At 46.2% G+C, this 21,603-nt stretch overlaps 1 protein-coding gene across 12 annotated transcripts in view; it reads left to right on the forward strand.

Moving 5' to 3' along the window:
* atp2b2 (ATPase plasma membrane Ca2+ transporting 2) overlaps positions 1–21,603 on the forward strand; it is a 265,384-nt gene that overhangs the window by 211,187 nt on the left and 32,594 nt on the right. For all 12 annotated transcript variants that reach the window (XM_041891842.2, XM_041891845.2, XM_041891844.2 and 9 more), the window contains 3 exons: positions 9,774–9,908; positions 13,291–13,397; positions 13,757–13,991. In XM_041891842.2, the coding sequence (XP_041747776.1) occupies positions 9,774–9,908; positions 13,291–13,397; positions 13,757–13,991 (477 nt within the window). The remainder of the gene's footprint in view (positions 1–9,773; positions 9,909–13,290; positions 13,398–13,756; positions 13,992–21,603) is intronic.

Raw genomic sequence — 21,603 nt, forward strand, 5'->3', positions numbered from 1 at the left:
TTTAATAATGGAACACTGGTCACTTTAATAATGGAACTCTAGTCACTTTAATAATGGAACACTGGTCACTTTAAAAATGGAACACTGGTCACTTTAAAAATGGAACACTGGTCACTTTAATAATGGAACACTGGTCACTTTAATAATGGAACACTGGTCACTTTAATAATGGAACACTGGTCCCTTTAATAATGGAACACTGGTCACTTTAATAATGGAACACTGGTCCCTTTAATAATGGAACACTGGTCCCTTTAATAATGGAACACTGGTCACTTTAAAAATGGAACACTGGTCACTTTAATAATGGAACACTGGTCACTTTAAAAATGGAACACTGGTCACTTTAATAATGGAACACTGGTCACTTTAATAATGGAACACTGGTCCCTTTAATAATGGAACACTGGTCCCTTTAATAATGGAACACTGGTCCCTTTAATAATGGAACACTGGTCCCTTTAATAATGGAACACTGGTCCCTTTAATAATGGAACACTGGTCACTTTAATAATGGAACACTGGTCACTTTAATAATGAAACACTGGTCACTTTAAAAATGGAACACTGGTCACTTTAATAATGGAACACTGGTCCCTTTAATAATGGAACACTGGTCCCTTTAATAATGGAACACTGGTCCCTTTAATAATGGAACACTGGTCACTTTAATAATGAAACACTGGTCACTTTAAAAATGGAACACTGGTCACTTTAATAATGGAACACTGGTCACTTTAATAATGGAACACTGGTCACTTTAAAAATGGAACACTGGTCACTTTAAAAATGGAACACTGGTCACTTTAATAATGGAACACTGGTCACTTTAATAATGGAACACTGGTCACTTTAAAAATGGAACACTGGTCACTTTAATAATGGAACACTGGTCCCTTTAATGTCTACATAGTGTTTTACCCATTTGATATGTATTCTAGTTAAGTCCATCCTATTTAACTATTGCTGTACATATACTATTATATACATTTACATTTACATTTTAGTCATTTAGCAGACGCTCTTAACCAGAGCGACTTACAGGAGCAATTAGGGTTAAGTGCCTTGCTCAAGGGCACATTAACGTCATTTAGCAGACGCTCTTAGCCAGAGCGACTCACAAATTGGTGCGTTCACCCTATAGCCAGTGGGATAACCACTTTACAATTTGGGGGGGTTAGAAGGAATACTTTATCCTATCCCAGGTATTCCTTAAAGAGGTGGGGTTTCAAATGTCTCCGGAAGGTGGTGAGTGACTCCGCTGTCCTGGCGTCGTGAGGGAGCTTGTTCCACCATTGGGGTGCCAGAGCAGCGAACAGTTTTGACTGGGCTGAGCGGGAGCTGTGCTTCCGCAGAGGAAGGGAGCCAGCAGGCCAGAGGTGGATGAACGCAATGTCCTCGTTTGGGTGTAGGGACTGATCAGAGCCTGAAGGTACAGAGGTGCCGTTCCCCTCACTGCTCCATAGGCAAGCACCATGGTCTTGTAGCGGATGCGAGCTTCAACTGGAAGCCAGTGGAGTGTGCGGAGGAGGGGGGTGACGTGAGAGAACTTGGGAAGGTTGAACACCAGACGGGCTGCGGCATTCTGGATGAGTTGTAGGGGTTTAATGGCACAGGCAGGGAGCCCAGCCAACAGCGAGTTGCAGTAGTCCAGACGGGAGATGACAAGTGCCTGGACCAGGACCTGCGCCGCTTCCTGTGTAAGGCAGGGTCGCACTCTCCGAATGTTGTAGAGCATGAACCTGCAGGAGCGGGTCACCGCCTTGATGTTGGCGGAGAACGACAGGGTGTTGTCCAGGGTCACGCCTAGGCTCTTCGCACTCTGGGAGGAGGACACAGCGGAGTTGTCAACCGTGATGGCGAGATCATGGAACGGGCAGTCCTTCCCCGGGAGGAAGAGCAGCTCCGTCTTGCCAGGGTTCAGCTTGAGGTGGTGATCCGTCATCCATACTGATATGTCTGCCAGACATGCAGAGATGCGATTCGCCACCTGGTTATCAGAAGGGGGAAAGGAGAAGATTAGTTGTGTATCGTCAGCGTAGCAATGATAGGAGAGACCATGTGAGGATATGACAGAGCCAAGTGACTTGGTGTATAGGGAGAAAAGGAGAGGGCCCAGAACCGATCCCTGGGGGACACCAGTGGTGAGAGCACGTGGTGCGGAGACAGCTTCCCGCCACGCCACTTGGTAGGAGCGACCGGTCAGGTAGGACGCAATCCAGGAGTGAGCCGCGCCGGAGATGCCCATCTCGGAGAGGGTGGAGAGGAGGATCTGATGGTTCACAGTATCAAAGGCAGCAGACAGGTCTAGAAGGACAAGAGCAGAGGAGAGAGAGTTAGCTTTAGCAGTGCGGAGAGTCTCCGTGACACAGAGAAGAGCAGTCTCAGTTGAATGACCAGTCCTGAAACCTGATTGGTTTGGATCAAGAAGGTCATTCTGAGAGAGATAGCAAGAGAGTTGGCTAAAGACGGCACGCTCAATACGTATTCTACAGATATACTACATATTATATCTACATACTGTCCATAATGTCTATAAATACCATATATACATCTACAGTGGCTTGCGAAAGTATTCACCCCCCTTGGCATTTTTCCTATTCACCCCCCACAAAGTCAATACTTTGTAGATCCACCTTTTGCAGCAATTACAGCTGAAAGTCTCACACACACACACACACACACACACCCACACCCACACACCCACACACACACACACACCCACCCACCCACACACACACACACACACCCGCACGCACGCGCATGCACGCACGCACGCACGCACGCACACACACAGACACACCCGCACGCACACACACACACACACACACACACACACACACACACACCCACACGTATTGACTCAGGGGTGTGAGTGCATGTAAATTATATATTTCTTTATTTAATTTTCAACTCATTTGCAAAAATGTTGAAAAACATGTTTTCAATTTGTCATTATGGGGTATTGTGTGTAGATGGGTGACTTTTTTTCATCGATTTTGAATTCAGGCTGGAACACAATGTGGAATAAATTATGGGGTATGAATACTTTCTGAAGGCACTGTAGCCTATCCGTTATGAGATCTTGGGTCACAAGCCAGTCCAGTCGTTACTCACTGCATCAGTACTTTCACACGTTAGTCATTGATTATTAGTTGTCATCATTAACCATTAAGATCTGTGTATATGCCTCTAATCACATTCAATGGCTGCGGAGGCAAAACACTTTTACCTATGACCTTTGCAGACCCTTCGCTAACTAAAGGCGCCAGCATGCTTCCGTTCGGTTGGCGCATACTCCCTTAAAAGACCTTCGCTTGAAAAATTAGAAAAAAATGACAATAGTATTGTTTGTCCATTTTGAGGCGCTGTAGCCAGTATACACTTCCACAAAATAGTCAGAATTAATCTAAAATAACTCAAGAAATCTGTCATTAATTTTGAGGTTTTTGCCAAGGAGATCTAACTTTTGTATTTGTATTTTGTATTTATTAAGGATCCCCATTAGTTCCTCCCAAGGCAGCAGATACTCTTCCTGGGGTCCAGCTACATTAAGGCAGTTATTTTCACAATTTAAAATATTACACAACATTACATTACATTTCATAACACTTCATAACTTAGATGTTTGGTGCAGTATTTATCAATGAAAAAATCGGCTAGCGACTTCGGCTAGCGACTTCGGCTTGCCTCGAGAAAATTTTTTGTGTGTCCAAACAGCCCCAAAAAAACTTTGCGTAGTCCAAAACAAACAAAAACGTCACAAAATGTCGTCATAATATATGCACAAACTCTTTGGAACTGTTTCGGTTGTGAAGCATGCGGACGCTTTAGCACACTACTGTCCTCACACCCAGATAACAACAGAACAGTCCTCACACCCAGATAACAACAGAACAGTCCTCACACCCAGATAACAACAGAACAGTCCTCACACCCAGATAACAACAGAACAGTCCTCACACCCAGATAACAACAGAACAGTCCTCACACCCAGATAACAACAGAACAGTCCTCACACCCAGATAACAACAGAACAGTCCTCACACCCAGATAACAACAGAACAGTCCTCACACCCAGATAACAACAGAACAGTCCTCACACCCAGATAACAACAGAACAGTCCTCACACCCAGATAACAACAGAACAGTCCTCACACACTGAGTGGCTGAAGTGGGCCGGTGTTGACCAATATGATACAGAATGTAATTTTCTACTGTTTGAGTACCGACACATCTCATAGAAAACTGTCTCTGACCTCTTTACTGTAAGATTGAAGTGAGTACCGACCGGTACCTTTTCCATTCCACTTCAAGTCTGCACTGCAAATCATCCTATACATATTGAAGCAATTTGTGAGATCAAAGGGGAGTCTTCCCATGTGAAAAATACTACCAATATAAATGGTAGCAGAGTAGAATATAATATTACAGTCTGTGGCTACAGTATGGGGGATACGAGTCACTAGTTACCCGTCCTCCCTCCTGTCCCCTGTCCTATCACCTCATAGTCTCCCTCCTGTCCCCTGTCCTATCACCTCATAGTCTCCCTCCTGTCCCCTGTCCTATCACCTCATAGTCTCCCTCCTGTCCCCTGTCCTATCACCTCATAGTCTCCCGTCCCCTGTCCTATCACCTCATAGTCTCCCTCCTGTCCCCTGTCCTATCACCTCATTTCCAGTTGTCCTGTCCTATCACCTCATAGTCTCCCTCCTGTCCCCTGTCCTATCACCTCATAGTCTCCCTCCTGTCCCCTGTCCTATCACCTCATAGTCTCCCTCCTGTCCCCTGTCCTATCACCTCATAGTCTCCCTCCTGTCCCCTGTCCTATCACCTCATAGTCTCCAGCCTGTCCCCTGTCCTATCACCTCATAGTGTCCCTCCTGTCCCCTGTCCTATCACCTCATAGTCTCTCAGTCTGTCCCCTGTCCTATCACCTCATAGTCTCCCTCCTGTCCCCTGTCCTATCACCTCATAGTCTCCCTCCTGTCCCCTGTCCTATCACCTCATAGTCTCCCTCCTGTCCCCTGTCCTATCACCTCATAGTCTCCCTCCTGTCCCCTGTCCTATCACCTCATAGTCTCCCTCCTGTCCCCTGTCCTATCACCTCATAGTGTCCCTCCTGTCCCCTGTCCTATCACCTCATAGTCTCTCAGTCTGTCCCCTGTCCTATCACCTCATAGTCTCCCTCCTGTCCCCTGTCCTATCACCTCATAGTCTCCCTCCTGTCCCCTGTCCTATCACCTCATAGTCTCCAGTCTGTCCCCTGTCCTATCACCTCATAGTCTCCCTCCTGTCCCCTGTCCTATCACCTCATAGTCTCCCTCCTGTCCCCTGTCCTATCACCTCATAGTCTCCCTCCTGTCCCCTGTCCTATCACCTCATAGTCTCCCTCCTGTCCCCTGTCCTATCACCTCATAGTCTCCCTCCTGTCCCCTGTCCTATCACCTCATAGTCTCCCTCCTGTCCCCTGTCCTATCACCTCATAGTGTCCCTCCTGTCCCCTGTCCTATCACCTCATAGTCTCTCAGTCTGTCCCCTGTCCTATCACCTCATAGTCTCCCTCCTGTCCCCTGTCCTATCACCTCATAGTCTCCCTCCTGTCCCCTGTCCTATCACCTCATAGTCTCCAGTCTGTCCCCTGTCCTATCACCTCATAGTCTCCCTCCTGTCCCCTGTCCTATCACCTCATAGTCTCCAGTCTGTCCCCTGTCCTATCACTTCATAGTCTCTCAGTCTGTCCCCTTTCCTATCACCTCATAGTCTCTCAGTCTGTCTCCTGTCCTATCACCTCATAGTGTCCCAGTCTGTCCCCTGTCTCTTTCCCCTTCTCCACTGTCAGACTGAAGTACAATGCTGTAGCTAGCACTTCCCAGGGCAGTCTGGCCCCTGTCCTTATCCCTGGCTATCCTGGTTTGACTGTAGTACAGTACTACAGCTAGCATCACAGTCTCCCAGTCTGTCCTCTGTCCCTAGATTCCCCTACAGAGGGAGAGAGGAGAGAGAAGGGAAGGGAGGAGAGGAGAGGGAAAGAGAGGAGAGAGAAGGGAGGAGAGGCTAGGAGAAGAGATAGAGTGGTGTCTATGGAGAAGGAGGGAGGAATGGATAGAGACTAGAAAGCAGATAGAAAAGAGAAAGGAGAGGGGAGAAAGGAAGGGATTAGAGGAGAGAGTGGTGCCTAGGGGGAGAGGAGAGAAACCCAGCCTCCACCACCCAGGTCTAAGAGGAAATAGAGTGTGCCAGCTCCCCCCTCAACATATGTTGCTACTCGCAGGACACGCTAGCAACGCTCCAGCGACCATGGAGATACCAGTGAGAGGGCAGCTGTTTTTTCCCGACACACCCAGACCAGCTCGGGCCAGCTCCTCTCTCCACACCAATTCTAGCTCCCACTCCTTCTGCGTAGAGTGACAAGTCGGGGTCAGGGGTCAGCCAAGGGACTGAACTTACACTTCAACTACACGCCACAAATTGTTACTATTATCAATTACAATGTAGTGTACAGTGGAATGGCCTCTGTCACTAGGCTTGAGTCGGTGATGAGACCGACCGGAGTGGTTTAATCTGCAAACTTGAGTCGTTTGACAGATGCGTTGTTGGAGGAAAAGTCATTGGTGTAGAGTGGGTAAAGCAGAGGTGGGAGCATTAACCCTAACCCCCGAAGGACTGAATTTAGTTTAACCACACACCATAAACCGGGGATCGTCAACTAGATTCAGCCACGGGGCCGAAGAATAATTATGAATAATTTGTAGATGGCAAATGTATCCCTCAGCACCGGCGCGCCGCAAGGATGCGTGCTCCCACCTCTGCTTTACCAACTCTACACCAATGACTTTTCCTCCAACAACACATCTGTCAAACTACTCAAGTTTGCAGATTAAACCATTCTGGTCGGTCTCATCACCGACGGCGATGAGTCCATGTACCGTGGAGAGGTCGACCGGCTAGTGGCCTGGTGCTGTCGCACTAACCTGGAACTCAGCACAGACAAAACCGTGGAAATGGTGGTTGACTTCAGAAAACGACCACCACCATCTCTCCCCCTCGAGATTGATGGCTCAGCTGTTAGCACGGCTGAATCATTCAAATTCCTGGGGACCAAAGTCTCCCACAACCTGTAGTGGGAGGACAACATCACAGTCTCTAGTGGGAGGACAACATCACAGTCTCTAGTGGGAGGACAACATCACAGTCTCTAGTGGGAGGACAACATCACAGTCTCTAGTGGGAGGACAACATCACAGTCTCTAGTGGGAGGACAACATCACAGCCTCCAGTGGGAGGACAACATCACAGTCTCTAGTGGGAGGACAACATCACAGTCTCTAGTGGGAGGACAACATCACAGTCTCTAGTGGGAGGACAACATCACAGCCTCCAGTGGGAGGACAACATCACAGTCTCCAGTGGGAGGACAACATCACAGTCTCTAGTGGGAGGACAACATCACAGCCTCCAGTGGGAGGACAACATCACAGCCTCCAGTGGGAGGACAACATCACAGTCTCTAGTGGGAGGACAACATCACAGCCTCCAGTGGGAGGACAACATCACAGTCTCCAGTGGGAGGACAACATCACAGTCTCTAGTGGGAGGACAACATCACAGCCTCCAGTGGGAGGACAACATCACAGCCTCCAGTGGGAGGACAACATCACAGTCTCTAGTGGGAGGACAACATCACAGCCTCCAGTGGGAGGACAACATCACAGTCTCCAGTGGGAGGACAACATCACAGTCTCTAGTGGGAGGACAACATCACAGCCTCCAGTGGGAGGACAACATCACTGCCTCCAGTGGGAGGACAACATCACAGTCTCTAGTGGGAGGACAACATCACAGCCTCTAGTGGGAGGACAACATCACAGCCTCAGAGGTTAATCGGCTGCCACCTGCCCTCCACTGTGGTCCTGCACGATTCCAGGGAAAGGAAGCGTGCAGGAAAGATCATCGCCGACCCCACCCACCCTGGTCACCCCCTCCTCCAAAAATGCACCTCTGGCAGGCGGTTCAGGTCACTCATGACCAAAACCTCCCGCCACCTGAAACGGTCTGTGGCCCTGACCAGCCGGCCATCTGGCCCATAGAGACTAAAGGACTATACACTCTACGCTGCACACCACATCAAGCCATCTCTGAACTGTACACTACCATCTGGTCCATAGAGACTAAAGGACTATACACTCTATGCTGCACACCACATCAAGCCATCTCTGAACTGTACACTACCATCTGGCCCATAGAGACTAAAGGACTATACACTCTATGCTGCACACCACATCAAGACATCTCTGAACTGTACACGAAATAACTGCGCTATACTGCATCACACTCTGTCCATGTCTCTGCATTTAGATGTATTCATACTGATACTGTAAATGTGTTCATTCGCTGCATATCAACCGTATACCCAAGGTATACATACTGATGATGCATGGTAATGGATGTGGTAACAACATGCAAAATAATGCAGATCAGGTGACTCAGTCCTGTCCTTCCTTTCCTAACACCTTAATGTGTACCTGTCCTTCCTTTCCTAACACCTTAATGTGTACCTGTCCTTCCTTTCCTAACACCTTAATGTGTACCTGTCCTTCCTTTCCTAACACCTTAACGTGTACCTGTCCTTCCTTTCCTAACACCTAATGTGTACCTGTCCTTCCTTTCCTAACACCTTAATGTGTACCTGTCCTTCCTTTCCTAACACCTTAATGTGTACCTGTCCTTCCTTTCCTAACACCTTAATGTGTACCTGTCCATCCTTTCCTAACACCTTAATGTGTACCTGTCCTTCCTTTCCTAACACCTTAATGTGTACCTGTCCTTCCTTTCCTAACACCTTAATGTGTACCTGTCCTTCCTTTCCTAACACCTTCATGTGTACCTGTCCTTCCTTTCCTAACACCTTAATGTGTACCTGTCCTTCCTTTCCTAACACCTTAATGTGTACCTGTCCTTCCTTTCCTAACACCTTAATGTGTACCTGTCCTTCCTTTCCTAACACCTTAATGTGTACCTGTCCTTCCTTTCCTAACACCTTAATGTGTACCTGTCCTTCCTGCTCTTGTCTTTCTTATACTAGCACTGATTTCACTGATAGCAACAAAAACAAAACGTTCTGATAGCAACAAAAACAAAACGTTCTGATAGCAACAAAAACAAAACGTTCTGATAGCAACAAAAACAAAACGTTCTGATAGCAACAAAAACAAAACGTTCTGATAGCAACAAATACAAAACGTTCTGATAGCAACAAATACAAAACGTTCCGATAGCAACAAAAACAAAACGTTCCGATAGCAACAAAAACAAAACGTTCCGATAGCAACAAAAACAAAACGTTCTGATAGCAACAAAAACAAAACGTTCCGATAGCAACAAAAACAAAACGTTCCGATAGCAACAAAAACAAAACGTTCCGATAGCAACAAAAACAAAACGTTTTGACTTCTCAGTAGCCTGGAAGGTAGAGCGGCGAACCAGCAGCAGGAAGGTTGCTGGTTCAAGATCCAGGCCAGGCAACACAAAAATGGGAATGGAACTGAACTGGCAGCTGGAACGCTGCTGGGCTCTGATCCCAGGTACCGTCCTTGCCATAATACCCTTGAGCAAGGGCTCTCCATCCAGGGGCGCTGCACTGCTGCTGGCCCTCTGCCTCTCAACGTGTGGTGTGTATCTGGGGGGTGTTGGGCAAGGCAGAAGACAAAGTTCCGTTCTAACCGATGGACAATAAAGAAGTGTTCATTATGTTGTCTCTCCATCTCCCCAGCCTGCCACCAAGGAGGGTGGTCTGCCCATGCAGGTGGGCAACAAGACAGAGTGTGGCCTTCTGGGCCTGGTGCTGGACCTGAAGAGAGACTACCAGCCCGTCCGCAACCAGATCCCAGAGGAGAAACTCTACAAGGTATTCTACACCTTTTTCGTTGTGGTTCTCTGTCATGATGTCTCTTACCTCTCTTGTCCTCTGTACCCTTGTCTTTCTTTCTTTCCCCCTACAAGGTAAAGATGAGGATGTTGATGGTGGTGATGGTGGTGGTGATGGTGGTGGTGATGGTGGTGGTGATGATGGTGATGATGGTGATGATGGTGGTGATGGTGGTGGTGATGGTGGTGGTGATGATGGTGATGATGGTGATGATGGTGGTGATGATGGTGGTGGTGATGATGGTGATGGTAGTGATGATGGTGGTGGTGATGATGGTGATGGTAGTGATGATGATGATGGTGGTGATGGTGGTGATGGTGGTGGTGATGATGGTGATGATGGTGGTGATGATGGTGGTGATGGTGATGGTGGTGGTGATGATGGTGATGATGGTGGTGATGGTGGTGGTATTTGTATTTATTAAGGATCCCCATTAGTTCCTGCCAAGGCAAAAACTACTCTTCCTGGGGTCCAGCAAAAATAAGGCAGTTCATACAATTTAAAAACATTACAATACATTCACAGATTTCACAACACACTGTGTGTCCTCAGGCCCCAAGAATCCATGTGTACAGTGGCTTGTTAAAGTATTCACCCCCCTTGGCATTTTTCCTATTTTGTTGCCTTACAACCTGGTTTGTATCATTAGATTTACACAACATGCCTACCACTTTGAAGATGTAAAATATTTTTATTGTGAAATAAACAAGAAATAAGACCAAAAAAAAAACAGAAAAGTTGAGCGTGCATAACTATTCACCCTCCCCCAGTCAATACTTTGTAGAGCCACCTTTTGCAGCAATTACAGCTGCAAGTCTCTTGAGGTATGTCTCTATAAGCTTGGCACATCTAGCCACTGGGATTTTTGCCCATTCTTCAAGGCAAAACTGCTCCAGCTCCTTCAAGTTGGATGGGTTCCGCTGGTGTACAGTAATCTTTAAGTTATACCACAGATTCTCAATTGGATTGAGGTCTGGGCTTTGACTAGGCCATTCCAAGACATTTAAATGTTTCCCCCTAAACCACTTGAGTGTTACTTTAGCAGTATGCTTAGTGTCATTGTCCTGCTGGAAGGTGAACCTCCATCCCAGTCTCAAATCTCTGTAAGACTGAAACAGGTTTCCCTCAAGAATTTCCCTGTATTTAGAGCCATCCATCATTCCTTCAATTCTGACCAGTTTCCCAGTCCCTGCCGATGAAAAACATCCCCACAGCATGATGCTGCCACCACCATGCTTCACTGTGGGGATGGTGTTCTCGGGGTGATGAGAGGTGTTGTGTATGCGCCAGACATAGCGTTTTCCTTGATGGCCAAAAAGCTCAATTTTAGTCTTATCTGACCAGAGTACCTTCTTCCATATGTTTGGGGAGTCTCCCACATGGCTTTTGGCGAACGGCAAACGTGTTTACTTATTTATTTATTTAAGCAATGGATTTTTTCTGGCCACTCTTCCGTAAAGCCCAGCTTTATGGAGTGTATGGCTTAAAGTGGTCCTATGTACAGATACTCCAATCTCCGCTGTGGAGCTTTGCAGCTCCTTCAGGGTTATCTTTGGTCTCTTTGTTGCCTCTGATTAATGCTCTCCTTGCCTGGTCCATGAGTTTTGGGCGGCCCTGTCTTGGCAGGTTTGTTGTGGTGCCATATTCTTTCCATTTTTTAATAATGGATTTAATGGTGCTCCGTGGGATGTTCAAAGTTTCTGATATTTTTTTATAACTCAACCCTGATCTGTACTTCTCCACAACTTTGTCCCTGACCTGTTTGGAGAGCTCCTTGGTCTTCATGGTGCCGCTTGCTTGGTGGTGCCCCTTGCTTAGTGGTGTTGCAGACTCTGGGGCCTTTCAAAACAGGTGTATATATACTGAGATCATGTGACAGTTCATGTGACACTTAGAATGCACACAGGTGGACTTTATTTAACTAATTATGTGACTTTTTAAGGTAATTGGTTGCACCAGATCTTATTTAGGGGCTTCATAGCAAAAGGGGTGAATAAATATACACGCACCACTTTTCCGTTATTTATTTTTTAGAATTTGTTGAAACAAGTTATTTTTTTTAATTTCACTTCACCAATTTGGACTATTTTGTGTATGTCCATTACATGAAATCCAAATAAAAATCCATTGAAATTACAGGTTGTAATGCAACAAAATAGGAAAAACGCCAAGGGGGATGAATACTTTTGCAAGTGCGTATGTTATCGTGTGTGTGCGCCTATGTTTGTGTTGCTTCACAGTCCCCACAGTTCCATAAGGTGTTTTTTTAATCTGTTTTTTAAATCTAATGATGATGGTTATGATGATGATGATGATGATGGTGGTGTTGGTGATGGTGGTGTTGATGATGGTGGAGATGGTGGTGGTGGTGGTGATGGTGGTGGTGGTGATGATGATGTTGATGATGGTGGTGGTGGTGGTGGTGTTGATGATGGTGGTGATGGTGTTGGTGGTGGTGGTGGGTATGGTGGTGGTGGTGGTGGTGTTGATGATGGTGGTGATGGTGTTGGTGGTGGTGGTGGTGGTGGTGGTGGTGATGGTGGTGGTGGTGGTGGTGGTGGTGGTGGTGATGGTGGTGGTGGTGGTGATGGTGGTGGTGGTGATGATGATGTTGATGATGGTGGTGGTGGTGGTGGTGTTGATGATGGTGGTGATGGTGTTGGTGGTGGTGGTGGTGGTGGTGGTGGTGGTGATGGTGGTGGTGGTGGTGGTGGTGATGATGATGATGGTGATGTTGATGGTGGTGATGGTGGTGGTGGTGATGGTGGTGGTGATGGTGGTGGTGGTGGTGATGGTGGTGGTGGTGGTGATGGTGGTGGTGATGATGGTGATGATGGTGATGGTGGTGGTGGTGATGGTGGTGGTGATGGTGGTGGTGGTGGTGATGGTGGTGGTGGTGGTGATGGTGGTGGTGGTGATGATGGTGGTGGTGGTGGTGATGATGGTGGTGGTGGTGATGGTGGTGTTGTTGATGATGTGTTGATTGGTGGTGATGATGATGTTGATGATGGTGGTGGTGATGATGATGGTGGTGGTGATGGTGGTGGTGATGGTGGTAGTGGTGATGTTGATGATGGTGGTGATGGTGGTGGTGGTGATGGTGGTGGTGATGGTGGTGGTGGTGATGATGATGTTGATGATGGTGGTGGTGGTGATGGTGGTGGTGGTGGTGGTGATGGTGGTGATGGTGGTAGTGGTGATGTTGATGATGGTGGTGGTGGTGATGGTGGTGGATGATGATTATGGTGTTTACATGTTTGTCTTTATGTCAATCGTTGTGTTATGAAGCCATAGACACATTTCCCCATTGTCTGGACAATAAAGTTATTCTAATTAAGAATTCTAATCCTAATTCTACCAGGTGTACACCTTTAACTCGGTCAGGAAGTCTATGTCCACGGTCATCAAACTACCAGACGGCTCATTCAGGATGTACAGCAAAGGAGCCTCCGAGATCGTCCTCAAAAAGTGAGTGGTTCACAGCTCGGTCTGATACCATAGAGTCCATGATGGATCTTGGTTCATCTTCAGTTTCCAGAAAGGAAAGAAACCCCTCTACCTCCTATGCACTTGTAGAGATCTTAGATGAGAGACAATCCTCTCAGATCTTCTTCGCAGAGGGCCAAAAGGAGCTAGGGATTGATTTTGGGGATTGATTGATTGGAACTGCATGTATTGGATTTATGATGTTCATCACTGATCTACTCAAGGCTTCAGCCCTGGTATAGTGGCACTACAACTCAGAATGAGACTACCGAGGCCTTGTTCCTGACCTCTAACCCCTTGACCTCTAACCTCTAACCTTTGCCCCTCTGTACCCCCCCTAGGTGCACTAAGATCCTGAACCAGGAAGGCGAGCCACGGGTGTTCCGTCCCCGGGACAAGGACGAGATGGTAAAGAAGGTGATCGAGCCGATGGCGTGTGATGGGCTGCGGACCATCTGCGTGGCATTCCGTGACTTTCCTGCCGACCCAGAACCCCTCTGGGACAATGAGAGCGACATCCTCAATGAGCTGACGGCCGTCTGCGTGGTTGGCATAGAGGACCCCGTCAGGCCAGAGGTAGGTAGGGTGGAGTGTGTGTGTGTGTGTGTTCGCATAGAGTACACTGTCAGATGTGGTCCTCTGTAGCTCAATTAGTAGAGCACGGCGCTTGTAACGCCAGGGTAGTGGGTTCGATCCCCGGGACCACACATACGTAAAAATTTATGCACACATGACTGTAAGTCGCTTTGGATAAAAGCGTCTGCTAAATGGCATATTATTAAAAAACTCTAGACCACCTTTACTCCACACACAGAGACGCATACAAAGCTCTCCCTCGCCCTCCATTTGGCAAATCTGACCATAACTCTAACCTCCTGATTCCTGCTTATAAGCAAAAACTAAAGCAGGAAGCACCAGTAACTCGGTCAATAAAAAAGTGGTCAGATGACGCAGATGCTAAGCTACAGGACTGTTTTGCTAGCACAGACTGGAATATGTTCCCGGATTCTTCAGATAGCATTGAGGAGTACACCACATCAGTCACTGGCTTCATCAGTATGTGCATCGATGATGTCGTCCCCACAGTGACCGTACGTACATACCCCAACCAGAAGCCATGGATTACAGGCAACATCCGCACTGAGCTAAAGGGTAGAGCTGTCGCTTTCAAGGAGCGGGACTCTAACCCGGACGCTTATAAGAAATCCCGCTATGCTCTCCGACGAACCATCAAACAGGCAAAGAGTCAATACCGGACTAAGATTGAATTGTACTACACCGGCTCTGACACTTGGATGTGGCAGGGCTTGAAACCTATTACAGACTACAAAAGGAAGCACAGCCGCGAGCTGCCCAGTGACACACGCCTACCAAACGAGCTAAATCACTTCTATGCTCGCTTCGAGGCAAGCAACACTGAAGCATGCATGAGAGCACCAGCTGTTCCAGATGACTATGTGATCACGCTCTCCGTAGCCGATGTGAGTAAGACTTTTAAGCAGGTCAACATTCACAAGGCCGCTGGGCCAGACGGATTACCAGGACGTGTACTCCGAGCATGTGCTGACCAACTGGCAAGTGTCTTCACTGACATTTTCAACATGTCCCTGACTGAGTCTGTAATACCAACATGTTTCAAGCAGACCACCATAGTCCTTGTACCCAAGGACACTAAGATAACCTGCCTAAATTACTACCGACCCGTAGCATTCACGTCTATAGCCATAAAGTGCTTTGAAAGGCTGGTCATGGCTCACATCAACACCATTATCCCAGAAACCCTAGACCCACTCCAATTTGCATACCGCCCCAACAGATCCACAGATGATGCATTCTCTATTGCACTCCACACTGCCCTTTCCCACCTGGACAAGAGGAACACCTACGTGAGAATGCTGTTCATTGACTACAGCTCAGCGTTCAACACCACAGTGCCCTCAAAAGCTCATCACTAAGCTAATGATCCTGGGATTATGTTGCATTGTTGGTTAAGAGCTTGTAAGTAAGCATTTACCTGTAAAGTCTACACAAGTTGTATTCGGCGCATGTGGCAAACAAAATTTGATTTGATTTGAGTAATGGGTCTGAATACTTACGTAAATGTGATATTTCCATATTTTGCGTCTATATAGACTACAATATGATCGGTACAAATAAAATATAGGTAGGTAGGTACACCAATGTAAAGTAGCTGTTTGATTTAAAACAACATGAGAATGAGAGGAGATTCACAGTCTACCTGAACAGAGCAATACTCAATCATGAGGCATCAAAGCCAAAGGAACTGCACAATATTAGGAAATGCTATAGATGGAAGGAAAGTAGTGTAGAAACCTACAACAACAAATTCAATCCCTTTTAGACAACTTCCTGGACAAAACATTTCACTGTAATAGTGAAGGTGTAAACTTGGCTGTAGAAAGCCTAAACAGTATATTTGACCTCTCAGCTTCCAAATCTAAAAATTCCAAGCAGACAACCTAAGAAAATAACAACAATGACAACTGGTTTGATGAAGAATACAAAAACCTAAGAAAGAAACCTATACAACCAAAAACATAGATACCCAGAAAACCTGAGTTTACTCCTCAACAGCCAACTGCTCCTCCTCGACTGTAAAGTCACTTTATAAAGTGTTGAGTTGGGTTCCCGTAGGCAGAGAGGACAGAGCCTCTATGTGTGGCTCATAGGTAGGTACAGCTAACCAGGGTAATGCAGCTTTATGATTGAAAACAACATTATAATGGGTTGAGAAGATTTAAAATGGTGGAGAGCTGACCTCAACTGCCCCTCCCTTCCGCTCCTCCGCTCCACTCTCCCCCTCTCTCTCTCTCTCTCTCTCTCTCTCTCTCTCTCTCTCTCTCTCTCTCTCTTTGACTCTCTCCCTCTCTCTCTTTTTGACTCTCTCCCTCTCTCTCTCTCTCTCTGACTCTCTCTGTCTCTCTCACTCTCTCTCTCTCTCTCTGTCTCTCTCTATCTCTATCTCTATCTCTATCTCTATCTCTATCTCTATCTCTATCTCTATCTCTCTCTCTCTCTCTCTCCCTCTCTCTCTCGCCCTCTCTCTCTGACTCTCTCTCTCTCTCTCTCTCTCTCTCTCTCTCTCTCTCTCTCTCTCTCTCTCTCTCTCTGACTCTCTCCCTCTCTCTCTCTCTCTCTCTCTCAATTAAATTTCAATTTAAGGGCTTTATTGGCATGGGAAACGTATGTTAACATTGCCAAAGCAAGTGAAGTAGATAGTAAACAAAAGTGAAATAAACCATAAAAATTAACAGTAAACATTACACTCAGAAGTTCCAAAAGAATAAAGACATTTCAAATGTCATATTATGTATATATACACTGTTGTAATGATGTGCAAAATAGTTAAAGTACAAATGGGAAAATAAATAAACATAAATATGGGTTGTATTTACAATGGTGTTTGTTCTTCACTGGTTGCCCTTTTCTTGTGGCAACAGGTCACATTTCCAAATCTTGCCGCTGTGATGGCACAGTGTGGTTTTTCATCCAGTAGATAAGAGAGTTTATAAAAATTGGGTTTGTTTTCGAATTCTTTGTGGGTCTGTGTAATCTGAGGGAAATATGTGTCTCTAATATGGTCATACATTTGGCAGGAGGTTAGGAAGTGCAGCTCAGTTTCCACCTCATTTTGTGGGCAGTGTGCACATAGCTTGTCTTCTCTTGAGAGCCAAGTCTGCCTACGGCGGCCTTTCTCAATAGCAAGGCTATGTTCACTGAGTCGGTACATACAGTGAGGGAAAAAAGTATTTGATTCCCTGCTGATTTTGTACGTTTGCCCACTGACAAAGACATGATCAGTCTATAATTTTAATGGTAGGTTTATTTGAACAGTGAGAGACAGAATAACAACAAAAAATTCCAGAAAAATGCATGTCAAAAATGTTATAAATTGATTTGCATTTTAATGAGGGATATAAGTATTTGACCCCTCTGCAAAACATGACTTAGTACTTGGTGGCAAAACCCTTGTTGGCAATCACAGAGGTCAGACGTTTCTTGTAGTTGGCCACCAGGTTTGCACACATCTCAGGAGGGATTTTGTCCCACTCCTCTTTGCAGATCTTCTCCAAGTCATTAAGGTTTCGAGCCTGACGTTTGGCAACTCAAACCTTCAGCTCCCTCCACAGATTTTCTATGGGATTAAGGTCTGGAGACTGTCTAGGCCACTCCAGGACCTTAATGTGCTTCTTCTTGAGCCACTCCTTTGTTGCCTTGGCCGTGTGTTTTGGGTCATTGTCATGCTGGAATACCCATCCACGACCCATTTTCAATGCCCTGGCTGAGGGGAGGAGGTTCTCACCCAAGAGTTGACGGTACATGGCCCCATCCATCGTCCATTTGATGCGGTGAAGTTGTCCTGTCCCCTTAGCAGAAAAACACCCCCAAAGCATAATGTTTCCACCTCCATGTTTGACGGTGGGGATGGTGTTCTTGGGGTCATAGGCAGCATTCCTCCTCCTCCAAACACAGCGAGTTGAGTTGATGCCAAAGAGCTCCATTTTGGTCTCATCTGACCACAACACTTTCACCCAGTTCTCCTCTGAATCATTCAGATGTTCATTGGCAAACTTCAGATGGGCCTGTATATGTGCTTTCTTGAGCAGGGGGACCTTGCGGGCGCTGCAGGATTTCAGTCCTTCACGGCGTAGTGCGTTACCAATTGTTTTCTTGGTGACTATGTGCACTTCTCTTGCGAATGGGTTACAGAACTGGGCCAGAACTCTAGAACTGGGCTGATCCTTGTCCAGATATGTAGGTATCACATCCCTGTGTCCCCAAGGTGTCTGGCCAGAACTGCCCGGTGTGGTTTTCAGACATCTAGATACTGCTGTAGATATTATCAGATAACCACCAGTAATCATGTTCTGTACGCAGCAACAGCTCTGGATGTTTGGGTTCAGGTAGTCGGTGCCGTTTAAGATGAGGGAGGACGAGTATGTTTTTATGAACATGGTCTTATTTTCTATTACAGCATATTGGATGACTGTCATTCATATTCCAGTCACCCAGCTCAATGTAACATCGATAGGCTACACTCTTAGAAAAAAATGGTTCCGAAAAGGGTTTTTCGGCTGTCTCCATAGGAGAACCCTTCTTGGTTCCAGGTAGAACCCTTTTGCGTTCCATGTAGAACCCTCTGTGGAAAAGGTTATACATGGAACATAACACTAACACACATCAATGTTGATAAACCGTTTCACTATGTTATGGTAGAGGTTACAGCAAGAACATAACACTAACAGGTAGCTTAGTGGTTAAGAGCATTGTGCCAGTAACCGAAAGGTCGCTGGTTCTAATCCCCGAGCCGACTAGGTGAAAAATCTGTCGATGTGCCCTTGAGCAAGGCACTTAACCCTAATTGCTCCTGTAAGTCGCTCTGGATAAGAGTGTCTGATAAATGTAAAATACATCAATGTTGATAAACCGTTTTACTATGTTATGGTAGAGATTACAGAACATAACCCTAACATAGAAAACATGATGCCAACAGAGAAAACCTACATAGATGTTGAACACGTTACGTCAGCAGAGGACCTGGTGTCATCACTGATCCCTCAGTGTCACCATATATTAGACTGAGCAAAAATAGCTACTTAATACAAAACAACACAGCCAACGCGATGTTGACATTGATTACAAGGCAAACACAGATACATGTCGATCAACATGTTTTTTATGTTATTGCAGATGTGTTGGTGTCAGTACTGTGTTACACCTCCCCATCTGGCTCCTCTCAGCGCCCGCACACACTCCTAACACCGCTCAAAGGGCATCTCATTATTATTCAATCTGATGTACAGAGGTGGGTTTGCTTCCCTTATTTCCCTGCGTAGTGCACTACCCCCCTATGAGCCATGGTCAAAAGTAGTGCACTACGTAGGGAATACATCTGGGACGCAGCCCATCTCTCTACATCAGACTGAATAATAATGAGATTACCTTTGAGCGATGTTAGGAGTGTGTGTGTGTGTTAGGAGTGTGTGTGTGTGTTAGGAGTGTGTGTGTGTGTTAGGAGTGTGTGTGTGTTAGGAGTGTGTGTGTGTGTTAGGAGTGTGTGTGTGTGTTAGGAGTGTGTGTGTGTTAGGAGTGTGTGTGTGTGTTAGGAGTGTGTGTGTGTTAGGAGTGTGTGTGTGTGTTAGGAGTGTGTGTGTGTGTTAGGAGTGTGTGTGTGTTAGGAGTGTGTGTGTGTGTGTTAGGAGTGTGTGTGTGTGTTAGGAGTGTGTGTGTGTTAGGAGTGTGTGTGTGTGTGTTAGGAGTGTGTGTGTGTGTGTGTTAGGAGTGTGTGTGTGTTAGGAGTGTGTGTGTGTGTGTGTGTTAGGAGTGTGTGTGTGTGTTAGGAGTGTGTGTGTGTGTTAGGAGTGTGTGTGTGTGTTAGGAGTGTGTGTGTGTGTTAGGAGTGTGTGTGTGTGTGTTAGGAGTGTGTGTGTGTGTTAGGAGTGTGTGTGTGTTAGGAGTGTGTGTGTGTGTGTTAGGAGTGTGTGTGTGTGTTAGGAGTGTGTGTGTGTGTGTTAGGAGTGTGTGTGTGTTAGGAGTGTGTGTGTGTGTTAGGAGTGTGTGTGTGTGTTAGGAGTGTGTGTGTGTTAGGGGTGTGTGTGTGTTAGGAGTGTGTGTGTGTGTGTTAGGGGTGTGTGTGTGTGTTAGGAGTGTGTGTGTGTTAGGAGTGTGTGTGTGTGTTAGGAGTGTGTGTGTGTGTTAGGAGTGTGTGTGTGTGTTAGGAGTGTGTGTGTGTGTTAGGAGTGTGTGTGTGTGTGTTAGGAGTGTGTGTGTGTGTTAGGAGTGTGTGTGTGTGTTAGGAGTGTGTGTGTGTTAGGAGTGTGTGTGTGTTAGGAGTGTGTGTGTGTGTGTTAGGAGTGTGTGTGTGTGTTAGGAGTGTGTGTGTGTTAGGAGTGTGTGTGTGTGTGTTAGGAGTGTGTGTGTGTGTTAGGAGTGTGTGTGTGTTAGGAGTGTGTGTGTGTGTGTTAGGAGTGTGTGTGTGTGTTAGGAGTGTGTGTGTGTTAGGAGTGTGTGTGTGTGTTAGGGAGGGAGGTGGTGCTGTAGGAGGAATAGTAATGTTGTACAGTTCAAAGCCAAAACATCTCTACTAAACAATGTGTATTTACCTCCTCCTCCTCCTCCTCCCAGTTGGCAGTGAGCGAGTGTCCCAAATGGCACCCTATTCCCTATATAGTTCACTACTTTTGACCAGAGAATGGCACCCTATTCCCTATATAGTTCACTACTTTTGACCAGAGAATGGCACCCTATTCCCTATATAGTTCACTACTTTTGACCAGAGAATGGCACCCTATTCCCTATATAGTTCACTACTTTTGACCAGAGAATGGCACCCTATTCCCTATATAGTTCACTACTTTTGACCAGAGAATGGCACCCTATTCCCTATATAGTTCACTACTTTTGACCAGAGAATGGCACCCTATTCCCTATATAGTTCACTACTTTTGACCAGAGAATGGCACCCTATTCCCTATATAGTTCACTACTTTTGACCAGAGAATGGCACCCTATTCCCTATATAGTTCACTACTTTTGACCAGAGAATGGCACCCTATTCCCTATATAGTTCACTACTTTTGACCAGAGAATGGCACCCTATTCCCTATATAGTTCACTACTTTTGACCAGAGAATGGCACCCTATTCCCTATATAGTTCACTACTTTTGACCAGAGAATGGCACTCTATTCCCTATATAGTTCACTACTATTGACCAGAGGCCCCTCTATGGGCCCTGGTAATGATAATGGCGCCGGAGGAGATGGATGCCGTTTTACGGGCTCCTAACTAATTGTGCTATTTTGTGTGGTTTTTTTGGCATTGTTTGTAAGTTATTTTGTACATAATGTTGCTGCTACCGTCTCTTATGACCAAAAATAACTTCTGGATATAAGAACAGCGATTACTCACCTTGAACTGGACGAAGATTCTTTTTTTTTAATGAGTCTGACGCAAAGGATATACTGTTTCTCCCGGACCAGGCCCAAATCCCCGTCATTCGCGTGAAGAAAAGACGGACATACAGAGGGAGGAGATCAGGGTGCCTTGTGGGTAACCCACCTCTACCATCCGTTCTATTGGCCAACGTGCAATCACTGGAAAACAAACTGGATGATCTATGGTCGAGACTATCCTACCAACGGGATATTAAAAACTGTAACATCTTA

This window comes from Coregonus clupeaformis, chromosome 12, assembly GCF_020615455.1.
Source record: "Coregonus clupeaformis isolate EN_2021a chromosome 12, ASM2061545v1, whole genome shotgun sequence".
NCBI lineage: Eukaryota > Metazoa > Chordata > Actinopteri > Salmoniformes > Salmonidae > Coregonus > Coregonus clupeaformis.